Source organism: Gavialis gangeticus, unplaced genomic scaffold, assembly GCF_001723915.1.
Source record: "Gavialis gangeticus isolate Ggan-Ray unplaced genomic scaffold, GavGan_comp1, whole genome shotgun sequence".
In the NCBI taxonomy this organism is placed as follows: domain Eukaryota; kingdom Metazoa; phylum Chordata; order Crocodylia; family Gavialidae; genus Gavialis; species Gavialis gangeticus.
Window position 1 is genome coordinate 50,140,084 of NW_017729034.1, and position 22,216 is coordinate 50,162,299.

Sequence of the window (22,216 nt, forward strand, 5' to 3'; positions counted from 1 at the left end):
CCCCCCCCCCCCCCCCCCATCTGCTCACTGCCGATCTAAATTACACCACTTACAGAAAACCACATAATTTGATTCCATCTTGGGCTTCTTGAATGTCTGTACCTAGCTTTAGAGGTCAATTCACAATGATTTTTGTAAATTAATTTCTCAGTGTAAATATGCTGAACATCAATAAGGAATCTGTCCAAGGATTAATAGTGATACAAGGATTGATTAGTTTAGAAAGGAAAAGTTGTGGGTGTGAGTGCATACATATACAATGGACAGGTTTATTTACCTTAAGAGATTCATAGTGCTCTTGCCTAATGTCCTCATATTCCTCCAATATTTCTTCAAAGAAGTCCTCCTTTAGATTTTCATCTAACAGTTGAGAGCACTGAGGGGGGAAAAAAGGGAGTTTACACAATAGGAAGATTGCAACATGGGTGAGTGAGGGCAAACTTTAAACTAGGTCTTTTCCTACTCTAGTTTCCACAGGTATTATCTTGCTAAGCATGACAGATATAATGCCATTACTAACTTGTAGGCTAGCTTTCAAAGCTTTACAATAATGTTCATTTCTGCAAGCATCAACAGTACCTGTATGCTGCCATGAGGATTCAGTCTGACACAAGGAAGAGCTGAGGGGTGGAAACCTATAACTGGAAGCTCAAAACAGGCCTATGAACCAGACCAAGACTTGGATGGACAATTCTCTAGTCTTCTTACAGTAAGATTTTCCCACTTGGATTACATCTCCCTTCTGAGGCCCTGCATTTACTTCACAGCAGTACTGTTGGTACTTTGAGTGTACCAATATTTGTCCCTCTGTCACTAATTTCTAACAGAGTTAAAAAGGTAGAAGGCAATGAATCTGTAATTAACTTTACTAAAATTACGTAGCTGTAAATGCCTGGTGCTACAATCAGTATTTGTTATAAGATTTGTGAAGTCACTATAATGTTGGAAATAGGCTTTTAGGATAATAATGGGTTAGCCAAAATGAGCAATTAAAAACAAGACAAGAGAACTAGGAAATGGCAGCAACACCCCTCAATGAGAGATCACAATTTGGAAACTGGGGTCTCTGGTGGCATCTTACTCAGTTCTTCAATTTAATCTTAAACTTGGGTAATTTCATTGCTATTATGAAGTCATTCCCACTGTCCCCTCCACCCTACCATGCCCATAAAAAAAACCGCCACATCTTATCAACTGTAGGTTAGTTCTGCACAGGAGCTTTCAAAACTCCACTAGGTAAAAATCACTTAAGTCACTGAGACTTCTGCCACAGATTTAAGCGAGGTCAGGATTTCACATCATGAGCTTGGGGTGCTGACGTTTCCTTCAAACCATTCTTTAGGTCTGCGTTGGGGGGCTACCTGTAGAATATGCTTATCTCCAGCAGAACTGGCAGGAGGTTGGTGTACAAAACCTATGCTTCCTCACACTGAAATCTTTGTGCACCACGAAGACAAGCTTTGGTTTAAGGCAACCTACAAAGGCTCTGTGTTTTTGCACAGTCTGTCTTCCATACCAGGAGTTGCTTCCCCTAGAAATGTCTCCATGCAGGTAATGTCAGATGTTATCCAAGAAAATGGACACCATTATTAACATTAACTTTAATGGGATGTCACTGTGAGGAGTAGGAGCAGACCACCACAAAAGAGAGCAGCTGTCCTGTATCTGCCAGCACGTGGAATACCTACTTGCCAAATATAGATTCTGAAACTGCATAGGGTTGGGAGGATATGGAAAATAAATGAAGATGCCATCAAGTCAGCAATCTTCTTTTCCCCTTCCTTGGGGTTTTCATCTCCTTTACCCACACATGGAACAATCAGCTCCTTTAAATACTCATTTTCTCTTACCACTCAACATTTTTCAAAGCAACACTTTACTACTGTCCTTGAAATTTCATGCTTGGGTTCTTAACCTCCCCCCACCCTGCAAGATCCTTAGGAAAATTCATCTTTATCATGTGATCTTGTCTTCTTGAGTCCATATTGAAAGCAATTTTAAGTTTAAATCCTCAAAGCTTCAGAAGTACAGACTTATCAGTAAGTACCGAGTAACTACTGACTTAGTTTGAAGATCTACAGTTTGAGAATGAAAGGGTTTCTAAAAAAATCTAACATAAGCAAACCCCAGTATTCAAAATCCACTGTGTAGTTTTTGAGATCTCAATTATTCATATTAGCCTGTTCTTCAAAGATTTAAGTCCATGACTACTTTAAGCATTCTAAAGCACCCTAACAGCCACTCAGATACTAAACAGGAAATTCTCAGATATTCATTTTCATCAATGTGTGTTTCCTTATCTGAGTCAGGAATCACACACACATTGAATTCATTCTGATAGCCAGGAATAAATACAGTGCATCATAAATATTAGGCATTTTACAAAAAATTTAAATGGTTTCTTTTAAAAGACATTACAATCAACTTCAAAATGCACAAAAATGCTGTATCTAGGGAACAAAGCTTGCTTTGCATCACCAAATGGCCAGATTTTATGTCAAATTTAACAAAATCCTATGGGCTACTTTTCAAAGTCCTTCCTTTCATTTCATATCTGGGCCGCCTAGTCTAAGAGCATCAGTTAAAAAGTAATGCCCCCTAATTTTATCTCCTAAGCAAGCCAGGGATGTGGAGGGTGTTCTTGCTGACTTCTTGCTTACGGGAGCCACAGTAAACACAACTATATTAGAACCCTCAAGAAGCTGAAACACCACATGTAAAGAGCCTGACAGAGACATGTCTGAGGTGCTGCTTCAGCACAACGATGTCTGCCCACATGCTAGCCTGTGCATCACAAAGCCAATCTCATTGTTTGGATAGACTGTGCTTCCCCATCCTCCATGCAGCCCAGAGGATGAAGGACAGATTACGAGGGTAACAAACTTCAGCAACCAACTCACCTATCTTAGGAACTAAAGAACACAAAATAAGTCACAGGCTTACACCATCACAGAGTAGTTATAGAGTGCCCTGATCTCACTCATAAGGACTGGGCTATCTGGTGAAATTGTTTTTTCAGTAACCTGAAAGAGGCTTATAGGTGGCATTCAATTTAGAGGTTAGGGCAAATGGACTGGAATTGGAGTTCTGCATAGATATTGTATGTTCTTGCATACAAAATGCCTTGGAATATAGTAAGCACCTTGTTTTTGAAAGACAGAACAAGGGGGGAAAGAGATCTTTCCTCATAGTAAGAAACCAAGTAGCAGCATTTAGGGACAGCACAACCACCTTTTCAAAATGCAAAAGCAGGACACATGCCTGTCTTGGCTCTGGACAGCATGGCTACACCCGAGCTAAGCAGAGCCCATGGGGGGTGGGGGAAGATGTGAGCTGCCTGATGTGGGACTCAGGGTGCCCAGCCGTGCTGCCCTCCTCCTGGGGGCCTCTTTGGGCAGGACCCAACATGACTTACATACCACCTTGCTCCTTCAATATAGTACTTTAAATGATACAGAGGTCTTGATCTAGCCTTCTGCAAGTTAATGCATTTTACTGAGACTGAGCTTTCAGCACCAAGCCCTAGAAGAGGACATTTGTTTTGAATAAAAATATACTGTTAAAGGGAAGGGACAAAGGATGTGCGTACTGGGAGGAGAGAGAGATGGCAGGAATTGCATAATCCAGAACTTACAACTACGACACTTTTGGATGCATCAAGGACATGAATGACTGGTGCACTGTATCGCGGGGCAATTTTGACAGCTGTATGTGTTCTGAAATAGGAACAGATCAAGAGTAAACGTTTCAAAACAAGGTACAAACTTTTCAAAACCCAGGCACACGGAGACGTTACCTAGTCAAGTAAATATAAAGTTACATTTTTATAAATAAAAATAGATATTTAAAGGAAAAAAATTCTGCAGGTATACAAATGCAAGATTCATGGTTGGAAAAAATGTTCAGGAGAAAAAAAATAAGCCATATGTTTTATATAAATGGATTACTATACACAGGTAGACTTATGTATACAGCATTTTCCTTCCAAAAGATACTGAAATGATTTTTTGGACCACACTCTGTATCAACTTCTCTGTGCCATCATACAGTCTTTCAGCATTGTAAGAAAAAAAAAGAATTCAATCTGTTACTTGACCGAGTCTTATGATACTGCAGTGAGATGTGTTCAAGGTTAAATCCTCTAGAAAAAAAAAAAAATAGTCCTTTCTTACAGATGCCTCAGGTTAATTATGCCTGTGGCCTTCAGACTTTCACCAACACATCCAAATGATGAACTATGACTGACTGTTCATAACATGTTTTACAGTAGTTGCATGCAAAATGTGGTCTTCAAAACCTAAAGCATAAGTACCTCCACTCTTGAGATGAAAGAGGAACTCTTTGCAGTCATTAAGCAGAAAAATCTTGCCCTCACTAGGAAGTCACCACACACCAAGACCTCAGCTCAGCAAAGTGTTTAGAACACATAAGTCCATTTGTGTCCATAAAGCACTTAAAGAACATGTTTGGAGCCTGCTGATTGTTTAGCACTTGCTAAAGTGCTTTGCTGAATAGAGACTGAGTGCTAAATTAAGGCTTAAACTAATGCATCACCTGCAGCTGACTATTTCAGGAGCTCTTTGTCCTGACAAATGGTATGAAAGTATGTGCAAGTAAGCGTGCTTGCCAGGAAGCAATACCTCACTTGTTCATTTTGCTACTCTGAGACAGCATGTCTGCTGTGACTTGACGCAAGTTGGTCAGGAAATGGATACACATGGGGAAAACAACAGAACATGAACTGACCAGGCATTCTGTGGTCCTGAAAAAGAACTAGTAGAATAGTGCAAGATGCAAAATGGAAGAAAACGTCCATTTAGTCTTAGTTCAACTACCTCATCCCAGTCTACTTTCTTAATATAAAAAGTTACATTCAGTTGCAGCAACAAAATGACAAATAATTAGTGTTGACATATTTACTATAATTCAAGACAAGGTTCCCATCCTCTCCAGTCCCGCCCCCCCCAAAAAGTCTGCACATGGGGGAAAAATCCTGGTCTTAGATTTGAGTCGTGGCCTTGGGCAGGTAGCAGGTCAGCTCCAGCTTTGGCCCCAAATTCAGGGCCACTGCCTACCCTGGGCCAAAAGAGCTTATTTGGTGGGAGAAGTGGCACACAGCTAAGTGGTCAGCACAGGGGAGAGAACCTGCAGCTTGTCCCTCCACCACCTGCAACTCTAGCTCAGCTGCCTTCCCCCTCATCTTCTGAGAAGGAGGGTCATCTTAAATTCAAAGTTATTTAAGATTTGCATAAAGAAGGTACTTCATTGCTTTTACAATGAATGTATATCTACCATGTAACTGCATATAATTTAAGCCATCACAGGATTTTTGTTGTGTTAACTTCCAAGGTAATTGCATCTGATTCCCCCCATACAGATTTACTAATGTGATAAGATCTCAAGGGTATTTTCTTTTGCAATAACAAACTTACCTGCTCCAGGGCTTCAACATCCTTAAACCTGTTGCTTTCAGCACCACCATGTTTACATATATATTTTGCTTTGAAAGACAGGTGCAGCAAAGCAATGATTAAGTAGTGAATTGTACACACAGCTGTAAAAATTAAATGTGCAAAAACTATCACACATTCAAACAGTGTGACGGGGGAAAAAAGTGTCCTATCAGGCTACTGATCTTGGATGTTGGAGACCTGGGTTTGAGTCCCTGCTCGGCTTCTGTGCCTCAGTACTTTCTTGCCTCACAGGCATATGTTGAGAACATTAAAAATTATTAGGCACTCAGATATCACGGTAAAGGCAGCGATGAGAGAGACAGGTAATAACCATCTACCTGAATGTGTTTAGGCATGTCTACACTGCTACAGTGACACGTCTCAGGCAGGCCACTTTCACCCACCCACACCAGCACAAATTAGCCAAATGTGAAGACAGCCTGTGAAGCCCTTCTGGGGGTCACCCCCAGCCACTGCTCTTAAAAATCCTGGAGACTGACATTTTAAGAGTGGCCACAGACAAACACCCATCTCTGCTTCAAGCCACCTCACAAGATAATTTCTGGAATTTGAGCATGTGCATGTGAGTGGGTGTTTATGCATAGGAATGGATGAGCTAAGACATGCTGCTCCCTGGACACAAACATCTCATACACTTATTTTAACACTGAATAAGAACTGAATAAGTTAAACTTAAAAAAAATCCCAGAAACAGACTTTTTGTACTACAAATGAAGTGTACATTGCAGACTGAAATAATTCAAATAATTTTGCACATGCAGTTTTTGTGCGTCTTGAGTTGCATATTTAAAAGCAACATTTAAAAAAATATAAAGCCTACAAGGGAGGCGTTAGGGTAACATTTTACATCAAGCTCTCATATTCATCTTCATGCTTTTGGCTCAATTAGTCATTCTAAGACTCCCTCTTTTGCCATTAGTTTTATAAAATGGGTGTCCCTTTTTCTTTAGGTTCCGGCAAGTATGTGCATCTGTTTTGGATATACAAGTTACAGCTAACTCTGAAAAATAATTATGTAAGTTACCTTTTTGGGAACTTTTAAATTTGTTCCATCCTTGATGTACTTGGGCTTCATCTTAGATAATATATTTGTTCAAGCAAGATATTATATTTGCTTAAGGCTTAACCCTTTTATAAGCAAAAGGGAGAAAAGTGATAGGCAGCATAAGCGATATAGTAGGATTGCATATTTTTACATATATTTTTAATTATCTTTCTTAAAAAACACCATGTGATACACTGCCACTGTTACTTGCCTAGTTCTAACATTACCAAAACATTTTGGTAAAACAAATATGCATTATAATTAATGCTACAGATATCCTACTAGAGAAATTTTGTGCGCAGAGTCATGCATCCCCTCCCTCAGCTTACCTATAAAAAGGAAAAAACAGAAGTGGGAAGCTATTACAGAACCAAAGTGCAAAGAACTCTGTAAACAGCTTTTAAAAAGTATTTATTTAAACTGTTAAAGCAGGACGATCAAACATAAGGCCATCAGGCCAGATCTGACCCACAGTACGATGTCATCAGGTCTATACAGATCCCACAGGGGCAAGGCCCCAAGTCAGTGGTGCGGGGACAAGTGATGGCCACATTAACTGCTGCAGCTCCTCATCCCAACACCACATCCAGATCTGGCCTGGGAGTGGGGCAAGTTGGACATTCCTATTTTAAAGTAAATGTATATACTATTAAAAAAACTCTCCAAAGTCTGAGATGTATATAAAAGACAATTACTAGTCTTCATTAAGTCTCTGGTTTTAATGTTCAAGTAAATACCTTTTACATGTGTTTGTGTGTTTCACAAACACCTTAGGTAAATTTGTTTGTTTATTTTCACAACAAAACTGTATGCTGATTATTTAGTCTGAAAAGCCAGGGATAAAGCATATGGGCTTTGCATTTACTCTTTCCAAAGGCATTTGTCTCCATAATGGTGAATTATGCAAGTCGTCTCAAAATGACAACGCGCTGAGGACCACAAAGGACTATCATGGCAGATCATCAACTCTTCTAAGCCCTCCACTAATTAGAACAAATATGTTTTACAGACAAGTTATCTGTATTCCATCACTTTTGTTTGTTTCAGTTCATAGAAGATAAACCCAGACCAGCAGGAAAAATAAAGGTAAGGACACATCATAATGTGGGGTAGATTGCTGGGCCAGTAGACATGGCAGTTATCCTAATCAACTCAGTGCTTGTTATCTTATTGACCATTTTGCCAACACCAGCTGATTCAAGAGGCAGGGAGCTGTAGGATGCTGATCATAAAAATGCATAAGCTTCTGGGAAGAAAAGAAACAATACTCAAACTTTTATATATGCAAGAACTGACCTCTTCAGTCTCCTGAGCTGTCACCTGCTCAAAATATTGGACATAAATCAGTTAGCAAAGTGTGACTCAAGCCACCACCCAAAACAGGTTTGCAGGAAGGTTAATACCAGATGTCAGCCCGCTGTCAATATTATTCTCTAGAATAATCAGAACAGTGACATGACTTTATTTGAATACATTTACAAGAATGAGATCCCAAGCTGAGAAATTCCAATTCAAAACTAAGCATCCTATAAACATGTGGTCTGTCCTGTTTCAACAGATTAGAAATTCAATCTTGCAGAGCACTGTGGCCTGGACCCGCCAATGACAGGCTTATCTTTAAGCACATGAACAGTCCCACTCCTACACCGCAAGTCTAGTAGATTCAGAAGAGCTCTGCTGAATCAGAGCCTGTATTGTTCAGCCCCTGCCCAGGGACACAGCTCCATTTGTAGCAACTGTGTTTAGGATCAAGCCCATAGCATTTGACATTTAGATAACTAAAGTATTGTGCATGTCCAGTATTAGTGGAAACCCAGAGCTACTGAGGTAGAGACAGTAGCAAGTTAAGCCTTTATCTTCTAAAAAAACCCACGAGGAACAGGGGCAGAGCAAGTTATACTTCACATACACAGATTTTACTTATTTATTTGCTTGCATTTAGCAGGACCTTGCATATGCTTTTGTCCCCTCAAGATTATTTTACTCACTTAGAAGTGGTTGCTCCTCCAATCAGCAATGGAATCTTTATCTCTAATCTCTGCATTTCCTTGGCAACAAAAATCATTTCATCCAAAGAAGGTGTAATAAGACCAGAAAGACCAATTATATCTATTGCCCAACAAATGGGTAAAAAAAGAAAAAGAGAGACTTTAGAAGGGGTAGAACTACTACACAATGTATTTTTAAACTCTAAATAATTAAATCAAGTCAGCTTTGTGCCTCAAACATCAAAGAGAAACCATACTGTAAAAACATATCAGCTGCTTGCAAGCAATGGCATCCCAGAAGTACTGGATGCTTGGTTTGACTGAGTTGGAAGGGACAAAGTTTTTAAGACCAGCAAATGATTTGGGGTGCTTGACTTCACAAGCCTGTCTTAGATGCCAGCAGTGCTGAGCATCTGCAGCTACCAAGGACTTCACCTGAAGTTGCAGGTGTTCCATGCTTAAGAGTTGGCGCTAAAAGTATCTCAAGCATTAGGAATCCAAAAGGCAGAGGACGCTGATACCAGAAGCCGCTTCTGAAAATGTTGGCCAAAAGGCTGTTTCGGAGTTTAAATATGCCATTGGCTTTACTTACATGTGTTGAACTGCTACGTGCATAATGCTTGGGTATCCTTGACTACTATATTGGCATTTTCACAGCTCTAAGCCACAACATTTAAGTTGGAAGCAGCTGGCATCTGGTTTAGAGAAAACTTATTGCCCTACAACCATGAATTCTAGCTTTTACTGTCACTGGTTTGGCAAGATTCAGAATGGAACTAAAAGCCAAGTTGGACTAATTCATATGTCCTTTAACCTTTCTAAGCCTCAGGTTATTCTTGTGTGAAATGTAGTAAGATGTACCTATTCCATAGAGCTATTCTTTTCTAAAATATTTCAGACCTTAGGAAAAGGTTTTTATAGTGTGCGCCAAACATTAGCAGCAACAATAAAAAGGTAAGCTCTGTCAATAAAAAGCTGCCCATGAGCCTCTTAATCTTCCAGAATTCGTTAGCAAGATAATTCAAGTTCATGTTTAAATTCAAACAAATGGAGATTATAGATCAAGTGTTTCTATACCTGCTTTGTTTTCAATAGCAGCTCTCAATATCTTATCACATGGAGTCATGACTCCTAAATCAATAACCCTGTGAAAAGAAATAAGATGGTACACGATTCTTTTTAAAGGTAACAAAACATGTTTTGAAGGGGTGATCATGTCATTTATTTTAAACCATTAGCACAAAGTGCTGTATTTTAAACAAAGACCACAGAAATCTAATTTTGAAGGAAATAAGTGGATACCTTTGGTTATAACTGATCTTGCAAAAACACTGGCAACCTTGGAGAATTTTTAGCTCCTGAAGGAATTTCTCATGATACGGTACCATGAGTAGAGAAAACTTAAAAATTTTACCATGGGAATTTTTTAAAAATAAACAAACATAACATGAATTTATCTATTAGGCAGGCATAAAGGAACAGCAGACGTGAATACAACCAATTCAGTACGGATGTAGTACTGGATTCATAAAAATAAGTTTGGTGGCTAACCAATGTATTTTTAACTATGTACCGATGACAATTCTATGCTGGTAATTTTTACTGTGCCTACAAATTGCCAAAAAACCCTAACAACTGGGGCTTGAAAAATCCACGTGCTCTGGGAAGCAAGGTGACCCATCCCATCAACTGCAGCATCTATGCTTTCCTTTAAGAAAAGGAACTTTCAATCCCCTACAGCTACACAAATAACCTTCCAAATAAATACAGCATCAGCTCTCTGAGTCTGCAGGCAGGTAGCTCAAGTGTCTCTCTGCTGCTGCTCATAACTTTGCTAAGTAGAGGAGTGAAGCTGACAAGTCTCCAGTCAGTTCCACAGTTGCCATTCAAAATCTTGGCAGTGGTGAATCTGACAAGAATGATGTCAGTTCCCTATTACTACTGCTTCTTACGAAGCTATGCAGCAGTAGAGGGCAGACTTATTTATGGGGTGGGGGAGGGGAAAGGAGCCAAATAAAGGCTCAGAAAAGTGGAAAGCATCCAGGTACTCTGCACCCTACACCTTCTACAGCAGCTCTGAATCAAGAACAAGAGACAAAGCTTAATTACTTCCACACAACTAGAGAAATTTCAGATTTACAGTCTGCTAATTAACCAGACTGGGATTTCATAGACATTAGGGTTGGAAGGGAACTCGGAAGTTCTTCGAGTCCAGCCCCCTGCCCCAGGGACAGGAAGTCAGCAGGGGTCATAGGATCCCAGAAAGATAAGGGATGAAAGATGGATCCAAAGTAGGGTGATGGGACAATACTTCTCTTTTCTAGCAGCTAAAGGCAGAGAAGCTGCATTTCTCATCAAGATACTTCCCCTGGATCTTTATGGTGAGGAACCAACCCTTTAGTCTTTTGCAACTGCTCCTGAGCTAACATTTAATCAAGCTAACCAGCATAAAGAATAAGTTTAGTCCCATCCACCTTTACACACCAGGCAAAATATAAAAAGGAGAAAACTATTAGAAAGGGAAAAAAAAGATAACCATTCTGCAGCAGTAACTCAGTTAGAATGGAGCACTCACATACATACTATGAAAGACTCTTTGAAACCTATATGCAGTACTAGTCCTACTATCAAAGTAACGTACAAGACACAAGATATAAGAGTGTCCCTTGCTTAATGATTGCTTACATACAAATACACAAACAGATCAATGAAACTGATGAAAAGTGGCTCAGAGCTGTCAGTAAATACCAAAAGTTTCAGTACAAAATGCATCTTGAGCAAGGCTTATAATTACATTCACATTTAGTTTTTCTGTGCATTATTAAATCCTTCAAAACCAAAGCCACATTTGGGAAAATTAAAAAGAAAATTGCTAACATTAAATTGTGTCATACTCTAATGTCCTATTCCCATTATAACTAACCATTACCAAAGCATTTGTACAAGTAAGCACTTATTTTTTAGCCAGCTGCCTCAGCCTGCTGGCTTCATTCAGCATCACTCCCACTCGTTGTGACAGAATACACTGACTTCAGTTCACTAAGTAGTTCAGCCTAAATAAAGCATGAGAAAGCCCAAAGTAATCAATGAAAGTTCATGAGAGAAGGTAATCGAAAATGCTGTTATATGCATTAAAACAGCTTTACCCAACTTCAGAAATGTAACCTCTTTTAAATGAAACCTATTCTGTTAAACATTTTCCTTTCTGGTTGTAGTCTCGTCCAAAGAGAGGCCAAAAACCAATAAAATTTTGAGCCAGGTTTGACTGTGCACCACCCAAAGGTCTCCTGACTAAGCAGGTTTTACAGGACTACAAAACTGTGCCTTCATGATTGCCAGTTTCCACTGATACAAACCTTGCAAGATTTAACATTTTCTTAAAGCTCCGGATTTTAGAATCATGTGATAAGTTGGAGGTTCTCAGCCTAATGAGACAGAACACAAATATACCTCTAAATGTCACACCCTTTTTGTTACTGAGCAGAGGGCAGCGAAGAGGGGGAAAGAGTAGGTGAAAACAGAAGACAAATTAAAATAACCCAACATTTAAAACAAATCAATTTTAAAACAAGGCCCTGCTTGTTTTTTTAAATTCTTGGGATTAGCAATCCTGCCTTTGCTTATGCCCTATTTTAACTTTAGTTATTAAGGTTGAACATGGAATATCTAACTGCAATTCAGATGAGAACATTATACTGCGATAAAGACCAGGAAGTGATGACTAGCCCCATTACCTGAAATTATTGCAACCTAGGACCACTCCCACAATGTTCTTGCCAATATCATGCACATCTCCTTTTACAGTAGCAAGCACTATTGTGCCATGATAAGGGTCCTGCAAAAGAAAAAACAAAACACCTCAATCTTTAAAATTATGATTAAAGTTCAACTTATTTGTACAGCTCTTAACAATGGAATCCTAATCCATGGCTCTGGTTCACAGAAGCTACTACATCATTTTTTTTATACAAATGATCATGATAAATGAGGTTACTAATATAATTCGTAAAACCATTACTGCTAGTAAACCAACTGAAGAACAAGTTTCACTTGTAAAGAATGAGGTAGCCCAGTGCCTTCATAAGTCTGGTCAACTTAGCTTCTACGTGCCAGGCTGCCCAATCCCGGTCAAAGAGCACTGTTAATAGCGGACACAGTGGAACTTCTTCAACTCCAGTGGGACAAAAATCTGACAGGTTGCTTTCATGTCATGAGTAAGATCAGGTTGCTGTAACAGACTTGCAAAGTCAAGAAGAAACTTGGGTATACTTGTACACTGAAATCCAAAAGGTTCATTTCTGATTGAGTATTTTATATCTTTTACAAATCTAGGAAGAGAGAAACTGTTTCATCCTTGTGCAGTGCGTTCTCTTTTCTAGGCTTGTTAGACCACCATGCATCTCCCTCACATTCAGCAGCCAGTACTGTTCTCAGTCATAGCAAGTCTTTTACTGGCACCTGCAATCTTATAAACTGACTAAATTTAAAAAAGGGGATCCCCAGAGATAACCCTGTTCACTAAAATGACTAGATCTTCTAGTAGCTCTCCAGTATTTCCGTTTTCAGATAGTGAACACTGGAAAACACTTGTTCATGAGATGCCATGTTAGAGGGAGGTGCTATCTGGAGGGCAAGGAAAACCGGAAAAGCGTATGTTGTGGGGAATCACAAAAGTTAAAATGCCATTGAATCAAAACAGAAAAAAATACTGGTATGTAAAGTTCTATTGTCTACTAACTACTGTTGACTCAATTGGTGATGGATGCCCTAGGGAAAAAAAAAAAAAACAGATTGAGTGGAACACAGAAAAAAAGTCTATGCCAGACGGCAAGCAATATGGGCCAGAGTACATACTTCAGTGTAGCTGTATTTTATTTTAGAACACAATGATTTCATCTGTTTTAAATGAGCTGGCATACTGATTCTGGGCACAGGCCCAACTGGTTCTTTTCTTATTCTGTTCCAGGTCTGCAACCAGTCATTCATCCTCAGATGTAAGTGAAGAGACTGCATTCCCTGCAGGTCTGTGACTGAAATGGTGCTGAAGGTTACAGTGCCCCAGAATAAAAGCTTGTTGGTGCGCAAGTGTGCTTTCAGAGGGTCAGCAGCTATTCTAAGGGCCAGACCCTACTAGCCTCTCTCTTCCCTCCTCTAAGAAGGAGCGGTATTTACCAAGCCCCTCATAGTCTGCAGAAGGTAGCACTGAGTCTAGTTGATTCTTCATCTAACACCTCTATCAAAGCAGGATGACATTTGTAAAAGTTGACATCTCTGCAGACAGCTTGTGCTTATTTTACATCTTATTCTCTTCAGTGAGAAACAGCTATGTCACCAAAGCCTTAAAGGCTGAGAATAGGATCCAATCCATAGAAACGATTCTCAACAGTCTCCAGTGGATGTTAGATGAGGCCCAAGAAGCTTAATCAGCAGTCATTTGTGCAGTTAGTTTAAAACAGACAGCTGTTGGTTCAAGACAGGAAGCAGCAGAAGAAAAAAAAAAAAAAATGTATCTTACCACTGGAATTGGGGAAGAGAGGGAGGGAAAAAGACTGCAGAATCACTTCCCTGGGAGAAAAGACACACATTTACAAGAGGTAGCTAAGGGGGTGCTTTTCCCCATACCATAGGGAGTATAGGGGAAAAGCACCTCCTTTTCTCATTAAGTTAAAGTTTGCACAGGAGGGAGAACAAATGAAAGCAAGTTCTGGAGTAATTTACCTTGATGGCTGTAGTACAGAAATATGAAATTAATTTGAATGTGTTCAACTAAGGAACGCCCAAGAAAATTTTTAAAAATTAGATTTACTACTTAAGGGTTCCATCTCATATTTAAAAATTAATCTTTAAATATTGTTACAATTTCTGAAGCACCTAGCAGTTACCTTTAAGAAGTTATGGAGCATAATGGAAGGTCTCAGAGGACTAAAGAAGGGCAAACATAGTACCTGTCTCTAAGAGGAGTATCTGGGGAATTATAGAGCAGGGAGCCAAACTTCTGTACCTGGAAGTATACTGGAATAAATAATTTAAATTGTAAATTTATAAACGTATAGTGGATAATAAGCTGGTAATAGCTAATACAGATGTGTCAACAACAGATCATGTCAAAGCAAATTGACTGGAAAACTGGCCTAGTGAAAAGGGGAAGCAGTGGTATATCTTGACTTCAGTAAGGCTTTTAAAACACAGTGCCATTAGTAAACTAGGGAAAGAAGGACCAAATTTAACAACTTCAGGATTGAAACAACTGGTGTGGGGGTAGGGGGTACTGTTAAATAATAATTACCAATGGTTAACTGTCTAGGAAGACATTAAGTGGGATCTAAGGATCTCTTGGGCAGTGTCACTTAAAGAATATATTAAGGTTTTGGAAGAAGGAAGAGCGAGTACTTTTTAAAACCTGCAAACAAGCCCAAGGTGGAAGACATTACAAGAATTTTGGAGAACAGAATTAGAATTTGAAAGGAACTAGATAAATTGGAGCAGTGGTCTGAAAAAAGACCCAGTAAGATGAAATTAAATAAAGACAACTGCCGAGTACTACACTAAGGAAATAGCCGGGAGAGGAGAGGGAAATCAAATGCGATTAAACAAATGATGCTGGGGTGAAGGGAAACATTTCTTTGCAGAAAACATTAAGAGAAGGAAGACACAAATGAATCATTTTACCTGGCTGGGAGCTGGGTCAGAAAGATGCAGACAAATGGGGACGGGGAGGGGGGAAGAAATCCAGATGAGAACAGCAAGGTTAGAAAATCTGACCCATGAAGAAAGGCTGAAGGCACTGGGGGTATATTTAAAATTTAGAAAAAGAGAAAAAATAAAAGGAGGGTGGAACAGGACACTGATATTCAGATTACTGAAAAAGTTGTTATCAAGGAGAATGGCAAGATCTTCACCATCTCCACCAAGGGAAAGCATAAGAAGTAACAAATTTTATTTGTAGCAAGGGAGATTTAAGTTACATATTGGTTACATATTAGGAAGAGGTTGAACATCGTTTGGGGTGATCTAGGTTTATTTTGTCCTGCCTTAGTGCCAAAGGATACAGCACATGACCCAATGAGGTTTCCTAGAGATGTAAGGCTGGAGGCTTCTATATTATATTGCTGGGAAGTGTCTATTTGCCACAAGATCTGAAAACTGCTGAAACTGGAGACTTTGGCACAGAATTTAGGTTCAGTGCATCACAAAGCCTAACTAGAGCTCCACAAGATTTCTTATAAGTTTGCATATCATAAGGTTCATACTAAAAACTTCAAAAGTTGCAGACCAACCAAAGTGCTGGTATTTGCCATCAGGAAGCCGCCTGATGATTCCACTAAAAGTTATTGTTCACCTTATATCCACTTGCAGTTATGCTGACAAATCATAAGCCTTGATTTCCCTGGTCCAGATTTTAGGCTCCTCCTCAGGGAGACTGCCTGGAAACAACTCTATAGGCTAGTTTCAATGAATGCTAGCTTAAAGAGAGAGAGAGAGAGAGAGAGAGAGAGAGAGTTTTAGGGTGGGAAAGCACAACTTGCCTCTTCTTCTATATTCCCAGATTTAGCTCTCATTTCCTCTCTTTCCTTTTCCATGTAAGGAATGAGGTAGCCCACTGCCTTCTTCATAACTCGAGCAGATTTTATCACCTGAATTGACAAATAAAAAAGGAAACAAAATTGTCAGACACAGAGAAACAGTAACAGCCTTTCAATGACTGATTTTTTTATTCCCAGTCAGAGAAAACAAGCAAATCAAAACTAAGTATTTCCAAAGAACCCAGTCTGTTAGCGAACGCTGTAGTGCTAGTTCCCAGGCCCATCAAGTTCAATGGGGTTCTGTTCATACAGATCTCACTGCAGAACCAGGATCTTCAGGTCTGACCATGAGAGGTATGTTTAAGGACCACAAAAGAAAAAGAGGGCAGTGCAAGCTCTGGGTCCTTAGCACTTTCTAAGATCAGAAACTTCAATAAAAATTTAATTAAAAATAAAATGTATAAAATTTTATACTCTGCATTTATTTTATTTGCACACCACGAAGTGGGGAAGTCCTGTGTGATGGAGCTGGTGGCTTGGCTCTGCTCCCTGCCACCATGTGCAGCTCCCCTGGCAGCTGCAGCCATGGGGGCAGCAGCTCCACCCAGAACCTGTGCATGCTGGCCAGGGACATTCTATGCAGGAGGGTGGGAGAGAACCACACGGGCTGGGCGGAGTACAATTGGCAGGCACTTGCAGGCTGGATCAAAATTGCCTGGCAGGCCATATTTTGCCTGCCCTTAGCATAACCAGAGAGATAGATGGGCTAGGTGTGAGGAAGTGGGACACAAAAGAATTATTCCCCTTTTTACCTGAGGCAGAAACATCTTTCCAGCACCAAAGAGATCACCAACAACTTGCATGCCATTCATCAGAGGTCCTTCAATTATATTCAGAGGTCTGGGGTATTTTTCATGGTTTAACCTCGCCTCTTCTGTGTCCTCAATAACATATTTTTCAATGCCCTAAAAAAAACCCAAACAAACCCAAACAAAATAAAAACACAAGAATCCCCACACACAACTTTTCCTTATATTTTCTATTATATTATATATCTGTTTCCCTACACCTCAAAAATTTTTTACTTAACAATAAGCACAACAACAGTATAAATAGATCAATTGTCTAGAGCAATGTTTATATATCTGCACATTTACTAATTGTGAACTCGCATAAAACCTGGCCTGCTAGAAGTCTTCATCAGCAGCAGATATTCCTAAAGTTTGAATGGAGGAAGTCTGAATGAAATTTTTCCCCTCATATTTGTAACTCAACCATCTTATCCTCCTGTTAATGAAAAGTGAAATGGATTAGCAAGCAACCCAAGGCATGTGAGACTGACCAATCTAAATTCTACTGACCCTGGCTATGTACAATACAAAAGAAGTCAGTGGTGAAGTACTGTTATCACATTTCTCTTTGTTTCAATGATTTAAAAGTGTTACCAGTAGTACCAGGTACAGCAGTTTATGACTTCTATGATTAAAAGCTTTTAATGGCTGCATCGCAATCTTTATAACAACAATGAACCCTTCATGCTGCACATTTTGATTAGGCAAGGCAGTTTATTATAGCAAGCTACCTTGATAAGCGCATATTCTAGCCTTTCTTCCACCAGGCTATTTCGCCATTCATCAGTCTGTACCACCTTCTTTCCTCCTTGGATGTGAGTCTGAAAGAGGAAGCAAACAAGCAAGCGAGTACTGAAATTCCTGGGTGTTTGGCAGGACCAATAACAATATCAGAATTTGGTGTTTTATAGCTTTAAGAATAAAAATAAGAACTGCATTTGTACATGCATCACACATGAATTTTACATTACAGTGGGTATATCTACATGAGACATTTACTGTGGAACTGCCTAATTAGCTCCACAGTAAACGTCTTGGTGTCTACACATGCAGCCCTATTAAGGCACAGGAAATGAATTAACTCTGCAGCAGGATCATACCTGCTGCAGTTTTTTGCATGCAGCAGCACATGTGTAGATGCTGACTTGTCTGGCAGGGCCATGAGGGTACTTCAGTGTCGGAGCTGCCTTCCACACAAACACCTTTATGCTCCAGCCAGCCCTTCCATAGCACACTTAAAATCAGGTCAGAGCAGCCCCAACCTGGCAGGCTGACCCCCTGGGTCCCCTACCAGCTGGGGCTGCTCTGATGCAACTCAATGCAGTGCACTCCCAAGTGCACGTTTAAACGGCGTGCCCAGAGCAATAAACTCCAGGGCAATAAGCTCTGGGGTTTCTCACTTCACATCAATAGGCATCTGTAGACATGCCCATTGATATTAAAATTTAAAACTTTACTTCATATTTACCCAGTGCAGCATGCATGACATTGTACATACCAGCAGAACCAATAGGTCCCTGACCTGAGGAGTTAATGATGTAATGAAAATGTAGACAAAGGAAACAGAAAAGACTTCTAACGCCACTTGCTTTACTAAGACATGCTGAAAGCACTACTCGGAGGGGGGGGGGGGGCGGCGGGCTGAGAGTTACTTCTGGGAATGTAACTTAAAATTAATTCTCGGCCAGCAGAGTGCCATGATATTTTAAAATCCTAACTAATTAATTTGGCATTGGTTCAGTTCCTGCTGGGCTACAGTTTATTTTGTTATGTCACGTTCCAGATGGCTTTTGAAGCCAAGGGCTTCCAGAACTAATTTCAAGCCAAGATGTTTCACGTCCTCAGAAAAGCACATGTACACAATGGGCTGTTTCACTCGCTCTGTTTGAAGGCATTTTCAGGCTTTACTCTACTAGCAGGGTTAGTATTCAAAAGCACCCAAACTTCTACCATCCAGATGCACAGTTAATGATTCAGTCTCTCTCATTGTTGGTTTGGATTTGGCAGACTGTTTCTGTGGTGTAATCTGACAGAGAAAAGTTGCCCTCATCATGGTTCCCCCTGCTTTACCTGTGGCAGGTTAGGGTGTTGTGTGTTAGAGTTCTGTTCAGGTTGACTGTAGGTTAGACAATAGATTTGTACAGGATAGTTTGGATGGAGATAATCCTGCCTCAGGCAGGGAGGTGGACTAGATAACCTCTGAAGGCGTCTTTCAGACCTACATTTTTATAATTATAGACCTACGTTCTATAATTCCAGACAGCAAAGATAAAACCCTGACTCCACCGAAGTCAATGGCAAAAATTCCCAACAACTTCAATGTGACCATCATTTTACTCAAGAGCATCCATTAAGGGAACAAGTAAGAGGGCCTTCTTTTCTCTGCTTTTGTCAACTGGCAAGGTGCTTTATGGCTGCCAGGGGATGTCCAGGGAAATGGTTAAGGGGCCCCATTTTGGAGCAGTAATGGAGGCAGGATGCACCATCAGATTCAGTATGGCAGTTACTTTACTAATCGGATTATTAGCTACAACTGCATATATTCTTACACCACAATGAAGAAAATATATGGGCTGCTGGATGCAGCACCCCATGCTAGTTACAAAAAATAAAAAACAGCCAATAGAACAAAAATCAAAACATTTAATGCACAGAACCAAATTAGTGGAAAAAAAACAAAAACTACATTTATATAAGCTACTTGATAGGCAAAATTCACCCTAGTGAAAAGGTCCTGCACAAAACCTAATGTACTACAAAAGATGAATACCAGGCTTCAGCAAAATCTCCCAGAATTTGCCTGGATGCGTCCAACTTTTAATCATACAAAGCTTTAGCAAAACGTCCATACAGAAAACTCAACTCACAAGTCCTGTCTCCAGTGAAGGACACATGGATTTTCTACAGACAATTTGCTAAAATGTTATGCTGAGTTTTAGTACAGGTTTTAAAGAGATTTGGGATAAGTAGATGCTTTCTCTTTTAGAGACTAGGATAGGACTACAGTAAGGCAGCCAACCGGAGAAGAAGGTAGGCAATAAAGTAACAACGGCTTCCTGTACATTTTAAGGAAGAATGAAAATATTTGTTTTACCCATTCATGTTTCTACTTTTCATGCCCTGCTGGTATTCAAAATCTTCTTCCTGCACAAGAACAGCCTAAACAATCCATCTCCAGGGTTGTATAACTTTATTTAAGCAGCTTATCAATCGCCTTTAAAAAATTAAGGAAGATCTTAAAATCAAGGTGACTTTTAACCTACCTGACACAGAACACTTAGAGTTGATTTATAAGTGTATTTAGGATTTTAATTCACCCAGAAGTTTTTGAATGTCCTATCTGGCAGCTATTTGTATTTTTTAGGAACCTAGACTGGAAAAAATGGAATCAATCAATCTGCAATCAATCAGATAAAATTCAGCAAGGTCAAATGCAAAGTCCTGCATTTGGGATGGAATAATTTCATGGAGAAAAGCTGCAGTACTGCAAAGAAGGACCTGGAGGTTAAAGATGATGAATATCAGCCAAAAAAAAGAAAGAAAGCAAAAGCATACTGGGTTGTAGTAACAGAAGTGTCACTTAGAAATCAAGGGTAGTGAATCTTCCACTCTGTTCAGCACTGGTGAGACCTCATCTGGAATGCTTTGTCCAGTTTTGGGCCTCACACTTCAAGATGGATATGGACATTTTGGAAAGATTCCAGTGCAGAGCAACCAAACTGATTACTAGGTAATACTGAGGAGGACAGCCTAAACGAACTAGGATTATTTTATCTGGAGAAGAGAAGATGGAAGGGTTGGGGGGAGTGAAGGGATTTGATAACTACCTTCAAATACCTGAAGGGCAATTAGAGGATGGTGATGGGCTTTTTTCTGTGGCATTACAGGACAGAATTAGGAGCGATGGACTCAAGGCCCAGCAAAGAAAAAAAAAAAGCAAACTTATCTTGGAGATGAGGAAGAACTTCCTGATTATGAGGGTATCCAAACACTGGAGCAGGCTACCTAAAAAAAGGTGTGGAAATCTTCATCCCTGGAAACTTTCAGGAAAGGCTTAGATACAGTGGGCTAGGATGGTTTAGTCAGGGATACTCCCACCTGGAACAGAAAGCTGGACAAGATGACCCTTTCAGCCTTGCTTTCTTTTGACCCCTAAGATCTTATGATCCTAAATACTTTTGTGAATCTGTCATTTCAACTATTTCTCTTTTTACTCACATCTGCATGTTTGCTTTTATATTTTTAGGTTCCGATTTTTCTCTAGGAAATTCTAGATGCTGTAAATATCTGAATTATCTTATATAGCAACGGAAAATTATAAATGAACTCATATTAGAAGAATAAGTTCACAGTACAAATGTAACTAAAGTTTACTTTCAGTCTCACAGAAAGCAAAGACAAGGGATACTGTGGAAATAAAAAGGTTTGCCTGTTATTAGTTTTAGATTTTTTACCCTTGTTCCTACACAGGCATGACTACAGTATGGCTTATAGGCCATAAAGAACACATGCACTTCAATAACACAGCCAGTTGTGGGTGGACCTGCCCCCTCCCTTATCCTTATAAAAGAGAGGGGAGGATGCAGCATGCAGTGGAATGGGGCAGGGAGAGAAAAGCAACTGCAATATCTTTTATGATTACTTGACCTCACTGAACAATCAGCAGGAATTTTGCCATTTGTTTCTATGCCCACACAAGCCATCTTTTATTTAGGTTCCTTTACAATTGCCACCCATCATCAGAGCATCTCACAAATATTAAAGTACGTCTTTCCAAAACACCCTTTCAAAGAAGAGTAGTTTAGGGAGCATTTTTCCACACACATAGTTAGCCTAAAATCAAGAACCTGAACAAACAGGATGACTGTGGCACAACTGAATCCAGGACTGAATTTAATTCTAGTGCTTTAACAAAAGGCGCTCCTTTCAGCAGATACAAGATGTTATCTTTCCCCCGCAAAAAAACTTTCTGCTGTTGGCACAACCAAACCTGCCCTCTTCATGTAGCAGGTAGCTTCTACCCTCCTTCCCCCAAACTACAGTATAATTTTGCAGCAAGATTCCTTTAGAAGGTGCTTTTGCAACAAACTCTCCTTAGCAGCTGGAAGGACAGTTTTGTGGACCTTCAGGATATGATGTAATATGGATGCAATTCATTGGGATGCCTGGCTCACTTCTTTTGGTTTCCTTTGGTAACTGGGCTGCTTCCAGCAACAATGGCGTTTTTTCCTCATCACCCTTGAAAACTTTACGTAGTTTGTGTTTCAATTTATCTGGTGGTCAGTGCTTAAAATGTCACAATCTAACTGACATACAAAAAAAAAAAAAAAAAGAA

At 39.8% G+C, this 22,216-nt stretch overlaps 1 protein-coding gene across 5 annotated transcripts in view; it reads right to left on the reverse strand.

The window, feature by feature from the left end:
* MTR (5-methyltetrahydrofolate-homocysteine methyltransferase) overlaps positions 1–22,216 on the reverse strand; it is an 88,045-nt gene that overhangs the window by 12,194 nt on the left and 53,635 nt on the right. For all 5 annotated transcript variants that reach the window (XM_019527151.1, XM_019527150.1, XM_019527149.1 and 2 more), the window contains exons 19-26: positions 17,613–17,702; positions 16,843–16,995; positions 16,034–16,141; positions 12,242–12,342; positions 9,585–9,652; positions 8,508–8,628; positions 3,635–3,716; positions 278–376 (exon numbers count right to left, since the gene is read on the reverse strand). In XM_019527151.1, coding sequence (XP_019382696.1) covers positions 278–376; positions 3,635–3,716; positions 8,508–8,628; positions 9,585–9,652; positions 12,242–12,342; positions 16,034–16,141; positions 16,843–16,995; positions 17,613–17,702 — 822 coding nt within the window. The remainder of the gene's footprint in view (positions 1–277; positions 377–3,634; positions 3,717–8,507; positions 8,629–9,584; positions 9,653–12,241; positions 12,343–16,033; positions 16,142–16,842; positions 16,996–17,612; positions 17,703–22,216) is intronic.